The sequence below is a fragment of the Oncorhynchus clarkii genome, chromosome 1, assembly GCF_045791955.1.
Source record: "Oncorhynchus clarkii lewisi isolate Uvic-CL-2024 chromosome 1, UVic_Ocla_1.0, whole genome shotgun sequence".
NCBI classification, from domain to species: domain Eukaryota; kingdom Metazoa; phylum Chordata; class Actinopteri; order Salmoniformes; family Salmonidae; genus Oncorhynchus; species Oncorhynchus clarkii.
The window spans coordinates 46,762,475-46,778,636 of NC_092147.1; the positions used below are offsets into that span (position 1 = coordinate 46,762,475).

The 16,162-nt window shown below is 41.8% G+C and overlaps 1 protein-coding gene across 3 annotated transcripts in view; it reads left to right on the forward strand.

Moving 5' to 3' along the window:
• LOC139408055 (transcription initiation factor TFIID subunit 4-like) overlaps window positions 1-13,540 on the forward strand; it is a 32,115-nt gene extending 18,575 nt beyond the window's left edge. For all 3 annotated transcript variants that reach the window (XR_011634144.1, XM_071151879.1, XM_071151883.1), the window contains exons 13-15: window positions 630-686; window positions 6,621-6,743; window positions 11,586-13,540. Coding sequence is in view for 2 of the 3 variants with exons in the window: in XM_071151879.1 (XP_071007980.1) it covers window positions 630-686; window positions 6,621-6,743; window positions 11,586-11,747 (342 nt within the window). In the remaining variant the exon portion in view is untranslated. The remainder of the gene's footprint in view (window positions 1-629; window positions 687-6,620; window positions 6,744-11,585) is intronic.
• The last annotated feature ends 2,622 nt before the right edge of the window (window positions 13,541-16,162 follow it).

A 16,162-nucleotide genomic window follows, 5' to 3' on the forward strand; every position in this document is an offset into this window, starting at 1 on the left:
ATTGAGATATGTACATCTAGGTAGTGGTAAAAGTGACTCGGCAATCAGAATAGATAATATACAGAATAGCAGCACTCTGTGTTTGGCGTCAATATGCGTGTGTGTTGTAGTATGTGTGAGTGTGCATAGAGCCTGTGCAAGAGCCTGTGCAAGTTAAAAAGGGGGGGTCAATGCATATAGTCAGAGTAGCAATTTGATTAACTCTTCAGCAGTCTTATGGCTTGGGGGTAAAAGCTGTTCAGTAGCCTTTTGGTCCCAGACTTGGCTCTCCGGTACCGCTTGCCGTGCGGTACCAGAGAGAAAAGTCTCTGACTTGGGTGGCTTGAGTCTTTGACAATTTTCTGCCGCCTTCTGACACCGCCTGGTATAGAGGATTTGGATGGCCGGGAGCTCTGCCCCAGTGAGGTCCTGGGCCGTACGTTTTTTTTTCAGGGGGAAGAGGGGTTGTCGTGCCCTCTTCACAACTGTCTTTGTTGTATTTGGACCATTTTATAGGTCCTTAGTAATGCGGACACCGAGGAACTTGAAGCTCTTCCTCTCATGACAAGGTATCCACCTCCCCTGTCTCTCTCTCTCTCTCTCTCTCCCCCTCTGTCTCTCCTTCTAACCCGTGTTTCTCTCAAATATAGAGTCGCGCCAGGCAGGAGGACCCAGAGCAAGCTCGGTTGAAGGCGAAAGCTAAAGAGGTTAGTGCTTCATTTTTGTTTCCATCCACATACCAACACATCAAAGCAGTTGACACTCAGTATCATTATCGATGTACAATATCCCAAAATACACACAATTTATATATATAGTCCATTGTCAGACAGCTACAGACTGGCATCCAAAAACCTTCCACCAAAATACAAACATTTTCTATATAGTCCATATAGACCCCCCCACCCCAACCATGCCCATATTTGAGGCTAGCTTTCCCCATATTATAGCTCTGCCTTGGGGCACACTCTGTTTGGACAGTGTTTTGCCACATCGACCCAGAGGGGGCTCTGTGCCTTGGGGGCATCATCCATAAAAATCAGGAAAGGGGAGCCCAAGTCAGGACATGTTGCTGTAGTACCGTAGAAGTCACCTAATCAGTCTTTTGTTTAGCGTGATCATTTTTGTTAGTGATGGGCTTGAACAAAGGCATGTAAAGCCAAGTTGCTCCCCAGGAGGAGGGTTGGCCACACCTGGTTTGATGTTTGGTATTTTATTAGGATCCCAATTAGCTGTTGCAAAAGCAGCAGCTACTCTTCCTGGGGTCCACACCAAACATGAAACATAATACAGAACATCATTAGACAAGAACAGCTCAAAGACAGAACTACCTACATTATTTTTAAAGGCACACACAGCCTACATATCAATGCATACACACAAACTATCTAGGTCAAATAGGGGAGAGGCGTTGTGTTGCTTTATCTGTTTATTTGAGCAATATGAGATGGAAGGAAGTTCCATGCAGTTAGGGGTCTATATAATACTGCACGCTTTCTTGAATTTGTTCTGGATTTGGGGACTGTGAAAAGACTGCTGGTGGCATGTCTGGTGGGATAAGTGTGTGTGTGTCAGAGCTGTGTGTAAGTAGACTATGCAAACAATTTGGGATTTTTAACACATTAGTGTTTCTTATAAAAAAAGAAGTGACGCCGTCAGTCTCTCCTCAATTCTTTGCCAAAAGAGACCAGCAATGCATAGTATTTATATCAGCCCTCTGATTACAATTAAGAGCAAAACGTGCCGCTCTGTTCTGGGCCAGCTGCAGCTTAACTAGGTCTTTCCTTGCCACACTGGACCACACGACTGGACAATAATCAAGAGTAGACAAAGCTAGAGCCTGCAGAACTTGCTTCTTGTAGTGGTGTCAAAAAAGCAGAGCATCTCTTTATTACGGCCAGACCTCTCCCCATCTTTACAACCATTGCATCTATATGTTTTGACCATGACAGTTTACAATCTAAAGTAGCAGAAAGTAATTTAGTCTCCTCAACTTGTTCAACAGCCACACCATTCATTACCAGATTCAACTGAGGGCTAGAGCTTAGGGAATGATTTGTACCAAATACTATGTTCTTAATTTTAGAGATGTTCAGGACCAGTTTATTACTGGCCACCCATTCCAAAACAGACTGCAACTCTTTGTTAAGGGTTTCAGTGACTTCATTAGCTGTGGTTGCTGATGCGTATATGGTTGAATCATCAGCATACATGGACACACATGTTTTTTTTATGCCAGTGGCAGGTTATTGGTAAAAATAGAAAAGAGGGCCTAGAGAGCTGCCCTGCGGTACACAACACTTTACATGTTTCCCCATCTCTTTCAACCATACAGTTTTTCAATTCTGCATCAATCCATGGAGCCTTAACAGTTCTAACAGTCAGTGTTTTAATAACTTCTTAGGGCTGCAATCCCATTAACGGGATCGATATGACAACAGCCAGTGAAAGTGCAGGGCGCCAAATTCAAAACAATAGAAATCTCATAATTAAAATTCCTCAAACATACATGTATCTTATACCGTTTTAAAGGTGATCTTGTTGTTAATCCCACCACAGTGTCCAATTTCAAATAGGCTTTACAGCAAAAGCACCACAAACTATTGTTAGGTCACCACCAACTCACAAAGATTCAGCCATTTTTCCAGCCAAAGAGAGGAGTCACAAAAAGCACAAATAGAGAAAATGAATCACTAGCCTTTGATGATCTTCATCAGATGACACTCATAGGACTTAATGTTACACAATACATGTATGTTTTGTTTGATAATATCCATTATTTATGTCCAAGTAGCTACTTTTGTTAGCGCGTTTAGTACACAAATCCAAACGCTTGTGCAGGTCCAGCCGAACGTCGGACGAAAACTTATTATATTATAACTTATATTAATTATTATATGAAGTTATATTACAGGTTGAAGAAACTTATCAAACTAAGTATAGAATCAATCTTTAGGATGTTGTTATCATAAATCTTCAATAACGTTCCAACCGGAGAATTCCTATGTCTGTAGAAAAGCCATGGAACGCAGGTCGCTATCATGTGAAATGCGCGTGACCAGGACCTGGCTCTCTGCCAGACCACTGACTCAAACAGCTCCCATCCGGCTCCACTTCACAGTAGAAGCCTCATTCAAGTTTCTAAAGACGGTTGACATCTAGTGGAAGCCTTAGGAAGTGCAACATAACCAATATCAATATATTCAATAGGGGCTGGGTTGAAAATTGACCAACCTCAGATTTCCCACTTCCTGTTTGGATTTCTTCTCAGGTTTTTGCCTGCCATATGAGTTATGTTATACTCACAGACATCATTCAAACAATTTTAGAAACTTCTATCCAATACTAATAATAATATGCATATATTAGCAACTGTGACTGAGGAGCAGGCCGTTTACTCTGGGCACCTTTCATCCAAGCTACTCAATACTGCCCCTGCAGCCATAAGAAGTTTAACAGGTGCTTGTTTATTAAGAATTGGAAGAAGCAATTTCATAAATTCATGAAGTGCAGCGTCTGGATGCTCCTTATTAATCACATCAGACCAACAAATATTTTTTAGGAGTCACAGCAAAATCTATTGTACACCTTTTTAGGCCCAGCTGTTGGAACTTTGGCTTTCCTGGATATAGCCACTACTGTATATTGTTATCACTGCATCCAATGGGTACGGATACAGCTTTAGAACAAAGTCTACAGTATTAGTAAAAATGTGATCAATACATGTGGATGGTCTTGTTCCTGTAGTGTTTGTAAACACTCTGGTAGGTTGATTAATAACCTGAACCAGATAACAGGCACTGGTTACAGTGAGAAGCTTCCTTTTGAGCAGACCGCTTGATGAAAACCGGTTCAAGTCCCCAAGAAAATAGACCTCTCTGTTTACATCACGTATGCTATCAAGCATTTCACACACATTATTTAGATTCTGACTGTTAGCACTTGGTGGCCTATAGCAACACCCCAAAAGAAAAGGCTTTAGATGTGCCAAGTGAATCTGCAACCACAACACTTCAATAACACTTGACATGTCTTTTCTAAGCATTACAGGGATATGGCTCTGAATATATATATATATATATACAGCAACACCTCCCCATAAGCATTTCTGTCTCTTCTATAGATGTTATATCCTTGTATTGCTACTGCTGTATCATCAAATGAATTATCTATGTCAAGAATAGAAAACTGGTTTTCATTCTCTCCTAATCAGGGACTGACTCAGACCTGAGACACCAGGTGGCCTCTGTCAAATCAATCTGTGACATACAGTTGAAGTTGGAAGTTTACATACACTTAGGTTGGAGTCATTAAAACTCGTTTTTCAACCACTCCACACATTTCTTGTTAAAAACTATAGTTTTGGCAAGTCGGTTAGGACATCTACTTTGTGCATGACACAAGTCATTTTTCCAACAATTGTTGACAGAGATTATTTCAGTTATAATTCACTATCACAATTCCAGTGGGTCAAAAGTTTACATATACTAAGTTGACTGTGCCTTTAAACAGCTTGGAAAATAACAGAAAATGTCATCATGGCTTTAGAAGCTTCTGATAGGCTAATTGACATTTGAGTCAATTGGAGGTGTACCTGTGGATGTATTTAAAGGCCTACCTTCAAACTTAGTGCCTCTTTGCTTGACATCATGGGAAAATAAAAAGAAATCAGCCAGGACCTCAGAAAAAAAATAATAGACCTCCACAAGTCTGGTTCATCCTTGGGAGCAATTTCCAAACTCCTGAAGGTACCATGTTCATCTGTACAAACAATAGTATGCATGTATAAACACCATGGGACCACGCAGCCGCCATACCGCTCAGGAAGGATACGCGTTCTGTCTCCTAGAGATGAACGTACTTTGGTGCAAAAAGTGCAAATCAGCAACAGCAAAAGACCTTGTGAAGATGCTGGAGGAAACGGGTAGAAAAATATCTATATCCACAGTTAAACAGTCCTATATCGACATGACCTGAAAGGCTGCTCAGCAAGGAAGAAGCCACTGCTCCAAAACCGCCATAAAAAAGCCAGACTACGGTTTGCAACTGCACATGGGGACAAAGATTGTACTTTTTGGAGAAATGTTCTCTGGTCTGATTAAACAAAAATAGAAGTGTTTGGCCATAATGACCATTGTTATGTTTGGAGGAAAAAGGGGAATGCTTGCAAGCTGAAGAACACCATCCCAACCGTGAAGCACGGGGGTGGCAGCATCATGTTGTGGGGGTGCTTTGCTGCAGGAGGGACTGGTGCACTTCACAAAATAGATGGTATCATGAGGCAGGAAAATTATGTGAATATATTGAAGCAACATCTCAAGACATCAGTCAGGAAGTTAAAGCTTGGTCGCAAATGGGTCTTCCAAATGGACAATGACCCCAAGCATACTTCCAAAGTTGTGGCAAAATGGCTTAACAACAACAAAGTCAACGTATTGGAGTGGCCATAACAAAGCCCTGACCTCAATCCTATAGAAAATTTGTGGGCAGAACTGAAAAAGCGTGTGCGAGCAAGGAGGCCTACAAACATGACTTAGTTACACCAGCTCTGTCAGGAGGAATGGGCCAAAATTCACTCAACTCATTGTGGGAAGCTTGTGGAAGGCTACCCAAAATTTTGACCCAAGTTAAACAATTTAAAGGCAATGCTACCAAAAACTAATTGAGTGTATGTAAACTTCTGACCTACTGGGAATGTGGGAATAAAGCTGGGAATAAAGCTGAAATAAATAATTCTCTCTACTATTCTGACATTTCACATTCTTAAAATAAAGTGGTGATCCTAACTGACCTAAGATAGGGAATTTCTTACTAGGATTAAATGTCAGGAATAGTGAAAAACTGAGTTTAAATGTATTTGGCTAAGGTGTATGTAAACTTCCGACTTCAACTGTAAATAAATCATTACTACTACAAGGTAGAAAATAAAACCAGCACTACTTGGGCCCTTCAGTCCTCTGGCCTATGTGATCAAGACTAGTTTCTAGGATGTGCAGAGAGGCGTAACCTGGTTCTGCCTCTACCAATTTAATTTCTCAGACAGACAGGGACCTGACCAGAGGCAATGTTGGCTTACAGTGCACCACTCTCTGCCTTGTGCCCTCATAATATCTGAAGATACAATGCCCCCGTCACACACGCGCTCGCCTGCTTCTGGCCGCTGTTCCATCTTAACCTCCAGGGTCAGGTCTCAGCTCACTGTACCACATCACCAGTCTGTGTGTGTGCAGCACTTCCCTTTCAATTAGCATTAGTAACGTTGACATTAATGAGGACGTCAACGTTGCCTTGAATTATATCTTCTGTCGATTCCAGGCTCCCCCTTTGGAGCAGGCACCTGTTTTAGTTTGTAGCACTAGCCTGCTGCAGAAGGATTTGTTTTCATGGCAGATGATAATAGCTCAATAATATGAAATGGTTGTAGTCAATGAATAGGCCCATTAGAGCGGTTTGTCCCATATGATTTTCTCGGTGCCGTTTCATAAAGCTACTGTTCTTCTTCGCTCTGTATCACATCTCTCTGTTGTAGATGACAACTGTCTCCATTCCAGCTATTATGCCACCACTGATAGATCCTTTTCAGGATGTAAATCAGACAGGAGAGGTGTAAATGTCTGTGGCTCTCTCTTTTCCCCTCTTAGATGCAGCAGGCGGAGCAGGCCCAGATCCGGCAGCGTGAAGCCAACCTCACTGCCCTGGCTGCCATCGGTCCCCGCAAGAAACGCAAGATGGACTCGCCAGGGAGCTCCACATCGGGCACAGAGGTAAGGGTCCCTAAAATGTGGCAGTATGAAGGTGCTTATATTCTAAGTTTGATATCCTAATTTTCCAATGACTTTCACCCTCTGACTCTTCATCACATTATTGGGGGGGGGGGGGGGAATGTGAACTCGCTTTTGAAGTAATGCCAAAAAAAGAAAGTGGACTTCTTTGCTCACAGTCATACACCTGTGTCATCAATGCACATCCCCCAGCACTCTCCCTATCCAGCAGAGAGCAGAGTGAATGTGACCAGAGTTGAGTGAAGAGGGTCAGCGTGGGCCTCTAGGCTTGTTGTGGGTGTCTGCACCACTCTACCCCCTCCAAGCCCCCTCTCCTCTCACCCCCTGAGAGGAGCCATAGATTTCAGCTCTGCAGAAATGAGCCTGGGGGGGGGGGACACACACAGCCTGGGGCGGCTGCAGTATGGGTGCCTCGGTCACACCCATCACCCCCTCCCACATCCAGCCCTGAGTTCTCCCCAAAGCGATTCCAGACAAAGGGCTCTGTGCGGGGTGAGAGCCCGGGATTATGAGAGGGAGGGAATGCAAACTTTAGAGTGAACATTTTAGGGAGGGGAAGGTGTAATAATGAACTTTGCCATGGTGAAGTCATCTGAACGGCTAGCAAGCTTGTTGGTCAGTTGGTAGGTTAGCCAGTTGGTGAGCTAGCCAGGTAGTTAGCTGGGTCGTTCTAACAATACTGGGTGCCTTTTGAGAAGTGTAACTCTGTAAAAACAAATGTCCTAAAGAGCACATGTTCAACTTTATAAAAAACATGTTTTCCCATCTCAAGAGATTAAAAAATAAATAATACTATAGTAAGTGCCTATTAAGTGGCAAATAAAGTAACAGGGTTGACTGTAACAGGGTTGACTGTCATTTTATTCAGACATAACTCCCCTTGTGGCAGGGTGAATGGAAGCTTGTTGTGTGCAACAGGGAGTGAATGCAAGCTTCCCAAAAAATTGACATTGTTCAAGTGTCTAGCCTGTCTATGCGTATCAAGGTTGACTTGTAATGCTCAAGCCGCTCAGTTTTCCACCACAAAACACTAATGGCCAAAAAGAACCAGTTCACCTGCTGTTACACTATGATTTGACTATTACATGTCCAATTTCTTCTTTTGGGAAAACAAAAGATTTAAATTAGCAAGTTTCACCATATTAAAATGAAAGTTCAGTTCACATAACAGGGTTGACCTTAAAATGAGGGACAGATGTAAATAAATAATCATCTTCATAAATGACTGTCAATGCAACAAAATAACTAGGGCTTTACAATGATGGCAAAAACACAGAGGGACATGTCAAAATGGCACTTTAGCAGTTAATTATTCATGTTACATTTTTAAAAATTGAATTCTCCATGTGGTCTATATTAAAGGACACTTCTCTTAATATAACAGGTTTTTAAAATTCAATATTGGTGCACAATTTCTACTTAAAATATCAAAGGGACGCAAAAGGCACTCATTTTGTGGAACTACCCAGCTAGTCCCTCATCAGCTACTTTGCTTGCTAGTTTGTAAAATGGATATAAAGTTGCTAGTGGCTGCCTTAAAATGTAGTAAAGAAATTATAGAAAATATTCCTGATTTTAAAATGTGGAGTAGGAAAAAAATACTAATGTTTGATTCAATTTTAAGGCAGCAACATGTGCAAGGGGTGTGTAAACTCACTAGCCACTGTATAGGACTTCAGGCAGTTAGATATACAGGTAACTGCCAAAAATAAAGGAAACGCCAACACAAAGTGTTTTAATAGGGCGTTGGGCCACCACGAGCTGCCAGAACAGCTTCAATGTGCCTTGGCACAGATTATACAAGTGTCTGGAACTCTATTGGAGGGATGCAACACCATTCATCTACAAGAAATTCCCATAATTTGGTGTTTTGTTGATGGTGATGGAAAACGCTGTTTCAGGCACCACTCCAGAATCTCCCATAAGTGTTTTAATTAGGTTGAGATCTGGTGACTGACACACACACACACAAACCCTTTTAAACATCCCATGCTCCTTTTAAGACCTCTCCTTCAAAGTCACTGAGATTTCTTTTAGCCATGGTAGCCAAAATAATGGGCAACTGGGGATTTCTATACATGGCCCTAAGCATGATGGGATGTTAATTGCTTAATTAACTAAAGGAACCACACCGGTGTGGAAGCACCTGCTTTCAATATACTTTGTCTCTCATTTACAAGTGTTTACTTTATTTTGAAAGTCACCCGTATGTTAGTTGGGTAATTAGCAAGTAAACAAGTCCCCTATGGGATGTATATTTTCTACCGTAGGTAATGAGTAGTAATGCACAAAGGTTTCCTGGCTCCTCTGTTAGCATTTCCTCATACAGTGTAATTCAGGCCCCTTGACTTTTTCCACATTTAAAAAAAAAAGTGAAAACAAATGTATTAAAAATAAAAAATAAACTGATTTATACACCATTTATACATAAGTATTCAGACCCTTTGCTATGAGACTCAATTGAGGTGCACCCTGTTTCCATTGATCATACTTGAGATGTTTCGACAACTGGATTGGAGTCCACCTCTGGTAAATTCAATTGATTGGACATGATTTGGAAAGGCACACACCTGTCTATATAAGGTCCCACAGTTGACAGTGCATGTCAGAGCAAAAACCAAGCCATGAGGTCGAAGGAATTAGCGCTATGGACTAATTAGGAATTAGTCCATAGCGCTCCGAGATAGGATTGTGTTGAGGCACAGATCTGGGGAATACCGAAAAATGTATGCAGCATTGAAGTTCCCCAATAACACCGTGGCCTCCATTCTTAAATGGAAGAAGTTTGGAACCACCAAGACTCTTCCTAGAGCTGGCCGTCCGGCCAAACTGAGCATTTGGGGGAGGACTTTTGTCAGGGAGGTGACCAAGAACACGAGGGTCACTCTGACAGAGTTCCTCTGTGCAGATGAGAGAACCTTCCAGAAGGACAACAACCTAAAGCACACAGCCAAAACAACGCAGGAGTCACTTCGGGACAAGTCTCTGAATGTCCTGAAAATACCTGTGCAGGGACGCTCCCCATCCAGCCTGACAGAGCTTGAGAGGGTCTGCAGAGATGAATGGTAGAAACTCCCTAAATACAGGTGTGCCAAGCTTGTAGTGTCATACCCAAGAAGACTTGAGGCTGTAATCGCTGCCAAGTGCTTCAACAAAGTACTGAGTAAAGGGTCTAAATACTTGTAAATGTGATTTATTTTTTATTTTTAATAAATGTGCTAAAAAAATAAAAAAATCTGTTTTTGCTTTGTCATTGTGTGTAGATTGATTCGGGGGGAAAACGATTTAATCCATTTTAGAATAAGGTTGTAACGTAACAAATTGTGGTCAAGGGGTCTGAATACTTTCCGAACGCACGGTACATACCCAAACGTTCTGAGGTGTTCGTGGCAGGCGGATGTGTCTGTCTCACCCTGACCACTCCTGCAGATGGGTGTTAAGGGGCCTGTTGGGGCGTCAACCTCAGGACAGATTAGTAACAAAGCAGGAAGCTTGGAGACGAGATTTCACGCCGGGATTCAATCCGATCGCCCCTTTTCAACTATGCACCTTGAAGGCAATTCCTGTATTCACAAAGATTTGCATTTGTCAGCTGTCAGATTTTTTTTATTGAGATTTTCAGGAGCTCAATCAGAAATATTTGTCATCCTGTTATAAGGCGGATCTGATCGGAATGAATTTGGCCTTTAAGTCAGAGAACTAAATAACATTTGTAATGCGTTCTTCTCAATAGAGAAAAGTTATTTATCCACGGCCAACTTCCATCATACCTAATGTGAACAAGTTTCCTGTGTGATCAGACCGGTCAGAGTTATATCAAAAGAGGATCTTTGACTGATTTGAGTCGGAACGGTGATCTCGTGCAACCCATCACGCTTGATTGGAGTGTCTCCACTGGGTGTGTGATGTTGGGCATTCATTGTGCCAGTATGGAGTACACACCCATGTGTGTGTGTGTGTGTGTGTGTGTGTGTGTGTGGCGCGTGTGTGCAGGAGGTTACCACACCTGCAGGCTGTTAAGCTGTATAATGCTCTGATTGTGTTCCTGTATGAACCTGGAGCCTTATTCCAATCCTCCAGTGTCAGCTCCCTCCTCAGGCTCTCTGCACATAGAAGTAGAATATGGTACTAAACTCATTTTACATAATAGGAACCACCATTGTTTCACAAAATGGCCATTTCATGAAAGACATTTTCTAGTTCCCAAATGTTTTTCCCCTTGAGCCCCGATAATGAAATGTACCCATTGTCAACACCAGGCCCCAGTTAAGGAACCGCTGACTGGCTTGTAGCCTATCCGTTCCAGGATACATTACAGGGCTATTCAGTTGGGCACAATGTCACGGAGTTCACTAAGACATGTACAATTTTGTCACCCCATCAAACAAGCCTCAGGATATTTCAGTAGTGTGCACCACGCAGCATCAACTCAACCCACACTGTGTGATATCACATTGGTAATTGCGTCTCTTTTGAGTTTGTTGGAGTTGTCCCAAAATGGAGAGCATGGCATTTAGTGTGCACGGTAAGGGTGGGACCACTTCCCTCCAGCTGTACACACACCTTGTATGAAACTTAGGTGACACGCACAAGCCTGGGCTGTCAAAGGTTAATAGTGAGTGGGACAGGATAGGTGACAGTGAATTGATATTTCTCTGGTTAGACCACATCGCTTGTTCCCCTTGCCTGCATTACTATTGCTTGAGCCTCGATGTTGGCACACAGGCTGGATATCGCCAACACATATTTTAAGTCAATCGAAACGACCCTAAATCACTTACTAGCCGATCTAACTTTTGTAATGCCGTCCCTTTTTCTCCTCAGGTTGCTTTGGGTTCAGGGGCTGGCTCTTCCACAGCCGCCTCCTCCCGCCAACAGCTCCGTCAGCGGATCACGCGAGTCAATCTCAGGGACTTTATCTTCTGCCTGGAGCAGGAGAGGGTCACATCCCGGTCCTTACTGCTCTATAAGGCTCTCCTGAAGTAGTGGAGTCCCCCAGGGTTCTGGACTTGACCCAATACAAATTTGTGACAAGTTTCCCCTTTACCCCAACTCATATATACATACACACACACACACACGCATGCACACGTTCCCATACCACACTATCCTTTATCCCCCTAATCTGATACTAAGCAACCCCACACCACCCCAACGTTGCCCCCTGATCATACAGCCCCTTTGGACAGGTACACTGCTGGCTCTACTCTTTCACTTGGCCACATCATTGTTCTCACATCAAGTCTAGTCTCATTCACTAGCTGTGTGCTTTACAATGCTGAGAGCCTCGAAGCTGGCAGGCGGGCACACACTCATTTTTTACAATGACTCCTGCTATGTACCTGACGAGGTGCCTTTTGAGTCTGTCCCAATCCGTTGCGTAATTCTCAAACAAAACCTACAGTTGTAAGATTTGTGTCAGGATCCTTGCTATTTTAGCCCAATGGCTACTCACTAAGGATGTTACATCACACCACAGATAGTTTTGACTGGATTTTCAAGAGGATTGTTTGGTCACCCTGGTTAGGATCTGTGCTCTCCAGATCAAAACCCACAAACACTTGTGTTATCTACGTTTTTCCAAACATTGAAAATGAACCATTTCAAATTGAAAGATAATGTTTGCATTTTATGTACCATACAAGTACGGAGTTAAAAACTACAGGTTTTAATTCACCACACCATATAGTGAATGTTAGAGAAATCTATTGTCAGATAAATGTACAGAGTACTGTGATGCCTCATTTTAAAACAACAAATACATACAGTACTTACTAGTTCCAGACCTGGGTCAAATACTTTTAAATGATTGAACTGTGCTCGATTTAGTTTGTCTGGTACAGTAGAACCAATGGAATAGTCCCATTAAATGCAAACGCCAAGCTAAATCAAGCGCACCTTAATTTGACCCAGGTCTGGCTGGTATACATGGTGGTTTAGGGTTCATATTACAATATTACTGCGCAGCATGCCTGATAGGTATTATGGCAGAATAGTGAAACATAAGATTATTATATATTTTTTTGTGTGTGTAAAGAGCCAACTCGGTTTATATATGGTTCATATGAAGACCCGTCTCTCCTATTGTAGCCCGTGAATCTAGATAAATTACCAGTAGCCATTTTAAGATATTATTATTCAGATTCAAGCTCAGCACAGAACAGGGAGCTGGCTCTCTTATACACTCACTCAGGCTAATGAAATAAAGACGTCAACAAACAATGTTGTCATATTGAGCACCATTCCTATCATTTTCTTCTCAAGACCTTAAAATTCCATCCAGGATTTTTTTTCCTTTTTTCTCCCCCGCCTGGAAAGTCAGTCTCTTGCAGCACCGCGCAAACAAGATCTATAGTGTGCTTTGCTATGTTAATGCTGATCAACATCAAAATGATCTGTCGTGGCGATCAAGCAAGTATTTTTCTAATGCTAATTGTATACAACTGCTCATTTTTTGGGGGGGCGAAAGTGCTTTTTTCCCCCAGTTTGATTTTGGAATGACTGAAGATTTTTAATGCTTTAAATGTATTTTTTTTACTGTAACAGGCATTTGTTTATATAGTGCATAGTTCTAATTGATCAATGAGATACAGCTGTGGTGTTAAGAGTCTGGGTCTTAGCACCTAGCTACAGTACCATCTGTTGAAGGACACATTTTTGTGACTATTTATATTTCCTACTATCTGTGTATTCAAACCTGACGCATTTCAGGCGATGCAATTTTACTATTGTTTGTACCTTTGCAAAAAAAATGAATAAAGAAAGTGACAAAGTACAAATAGCCGGATTTCTTTGATGGTACAGTACATTCGGAAAGTATTCAGACCCCATGACTTTTTTCACATTGTTACGTTAGTCTTATTCTAAAAATAGTTTCTTTTCCTTCTCAATCTTAACAAAATACCCCATAATGACAAAGCGAAAACAGGTTAAAAAAATTACTGCAAATGTATTAAATAAAAACATACCTTATTTACATTAGTATTCAGCCCCTTTGCTATGAGACAACCTGTTTTTATTATTTCATTGTGGGGTATTGTGTGTGGAGGGGGGGGGGGGGATTTTATCCATATTAGAATAAGGCTGTAACATAACATTTGGGAAAAGTCCAGGGGTCTGAATACTTTCTGAAGGCACTTTATGTGCCAGGTTGAGTTTGGCTTACTGGAGTCTTATAAATCTCTGCAGCCCAGAACCAAAATCTCCCAGCTACTTGGCTGTCCACGAGAGATTAGTAAAAAAAAAAAAAACTGCCAAAAACAGTTATCAATACAGCTGCACAAACAAAAATGACTCTAAGCAAACATACCTTAAATATTAACTGAAATTCCAGTTAAATCTGTGAAATGTGCACCATATTAACACATACAAAATCCCAATTTTCTGATCATGAACATTTGTCAGGAAAGTTTTACATTAGTACCAGTCAAAAGTTGACACCTACTCATTCAAAAGGTTTTTATTTTGACTTTTCTACATTGTAGAATAGTGAAGACATCAAAACAATGGAATCATGTAGTAACCAAAAAAGTGTTACACAAATATTTTATATTTGAGATTCTTCAAAAGTAGTCACCCTTTGCCAGTTTTGCAAACTCTTGGCATTCTCTCAACCAGCTTCAAGGAGTTCCCACATATGCTGACCACTTGTTGGCTGCTTTTCCTTAACTCTGCGCTCTAAATCATCCCAAACATTTGGGTTGAGGTCGGGTGATTGTGGAGGCCAGGTCATCTGATGCAGCACTCCATCACTCTCCTTGGTCAAATTGCCCTTACACAGCCTGAAGGTGTGTTGGGTCATTGTCCTGTTGAAAAACAAATGATAGTGGGACTAAGTGCAAACCAGATGGGAGGGCATATAGCTGCAGAATGCTGTGGTAACCATGCTGGTTAAGTGTGACTTGAATTAAAAATACATCACAGACAGTGTCACTAGCAAAGCACCCCTGCACCACCTCAATGCTTCACTTGGGAACTACACATGCAGAGATAATCCGTTCACCTACGGTTGGAACCAGAAATCTCACATTTGCACCCATCTGACCAAAATACAGATTTCTACCAGTCTAATGTCCACTGCGCGTGTTTCTTGGCCCAAACAATTATCTTCTTATTGGTGTACTTTAGTGGTTTCTTTGCAGCAATTCAACCATGAAGGCCTGATTCATGCAGTCTCTTCTGAACAGCTGATGTGTCTGTTACTTGAACTCTGAAGCATTTATTTGGGCTGCAATTTCTGAGGTTGGTAACTAATGAACTAATGAATCATCTGCAGAGAGGTAACTCTGGGTCTTCCCTTTCCTGCGGTGGTCCTCATGAGAGACAGTTTCTTCAAAGCTCTTGATGGTTTTTGCGACTGCACTTCAAAAAACTTTCCAGATTAAGACATGAAGGTCAGTCAAAGTAATGAAGTTTTTCTCTTTGCTTATTTGAGCTGTTCTTGCCATAATATGGACTTGGTCTTTTACCAGATAGGGCCTTTTTCTGTATACACCACCCCCCCCCCCCCCCCTTGTCATAACACAATGCGCTTGAGCCAATCTGTTAAGAAGGAAAGAAAGGCACACCTGTTAATTGACACTCATTCCAGGTGACTACCGCATGAAGCTGGTTGGGAGAATGCAAAGGGTGTGCAAAGCTGTCATCGAGGCAAAGGCTGGCTACTTTGAAGAATCTCAAATAAAATATTTTGATTTAACACTTTTTTTTGTTGGTTACTACATGATTCCATACTTGTTATTTCAGAATGTTGATGTCTTCACTCTTATTCTACAATGTAAAAACAAAAAGTACAAATAAAGAAAAACCCTTGAATGAGTAGGTGTCCAAACTTTTGACTGGTCCTGTATATATACAAATTGGAAACCCCATATTGTCCATTTGACATTTAATTGAACAAATAACTACACGTTACAGTCAGATCTTGGGTAGGAAGTCGTCAAGAAATGAAGCAAACACAGACATGTTCTGTCCTTCCTGCGGTAGGGCATGGCCATTTTTGGTTGCATTTATACAGTTTACCAATCATTGGACAAAAGATCAGAATTGGGCTGCCTGTGTAAACGCAGCCATAATGTCTCTCAAGCGGAGGTCATCGGTCATACCAGTAGACCCATCCTGAGGCTTGAACAGGAGTCCCCAGTTAAACCTAAGCTGGAATTGAGCACCATATTACTAGAGCCATTTCCTCCTAGTTGTCAACAGCCCAGAAGTGACAGACTGTTTCACTTGGATCCTGATAGATACTGTATCTCTGTTGGAAATGGCAGCAGTAAGAGTTCCATACAAACAGAGCTAATGAGCTCACCTCAGACAGACTCATCTCAGAGGATCCCTTTAGTGTCTTTGAGTCTCCATAGAATCACAACCCTCTCACATCTTGCTAGTCCAGTCTACATTGC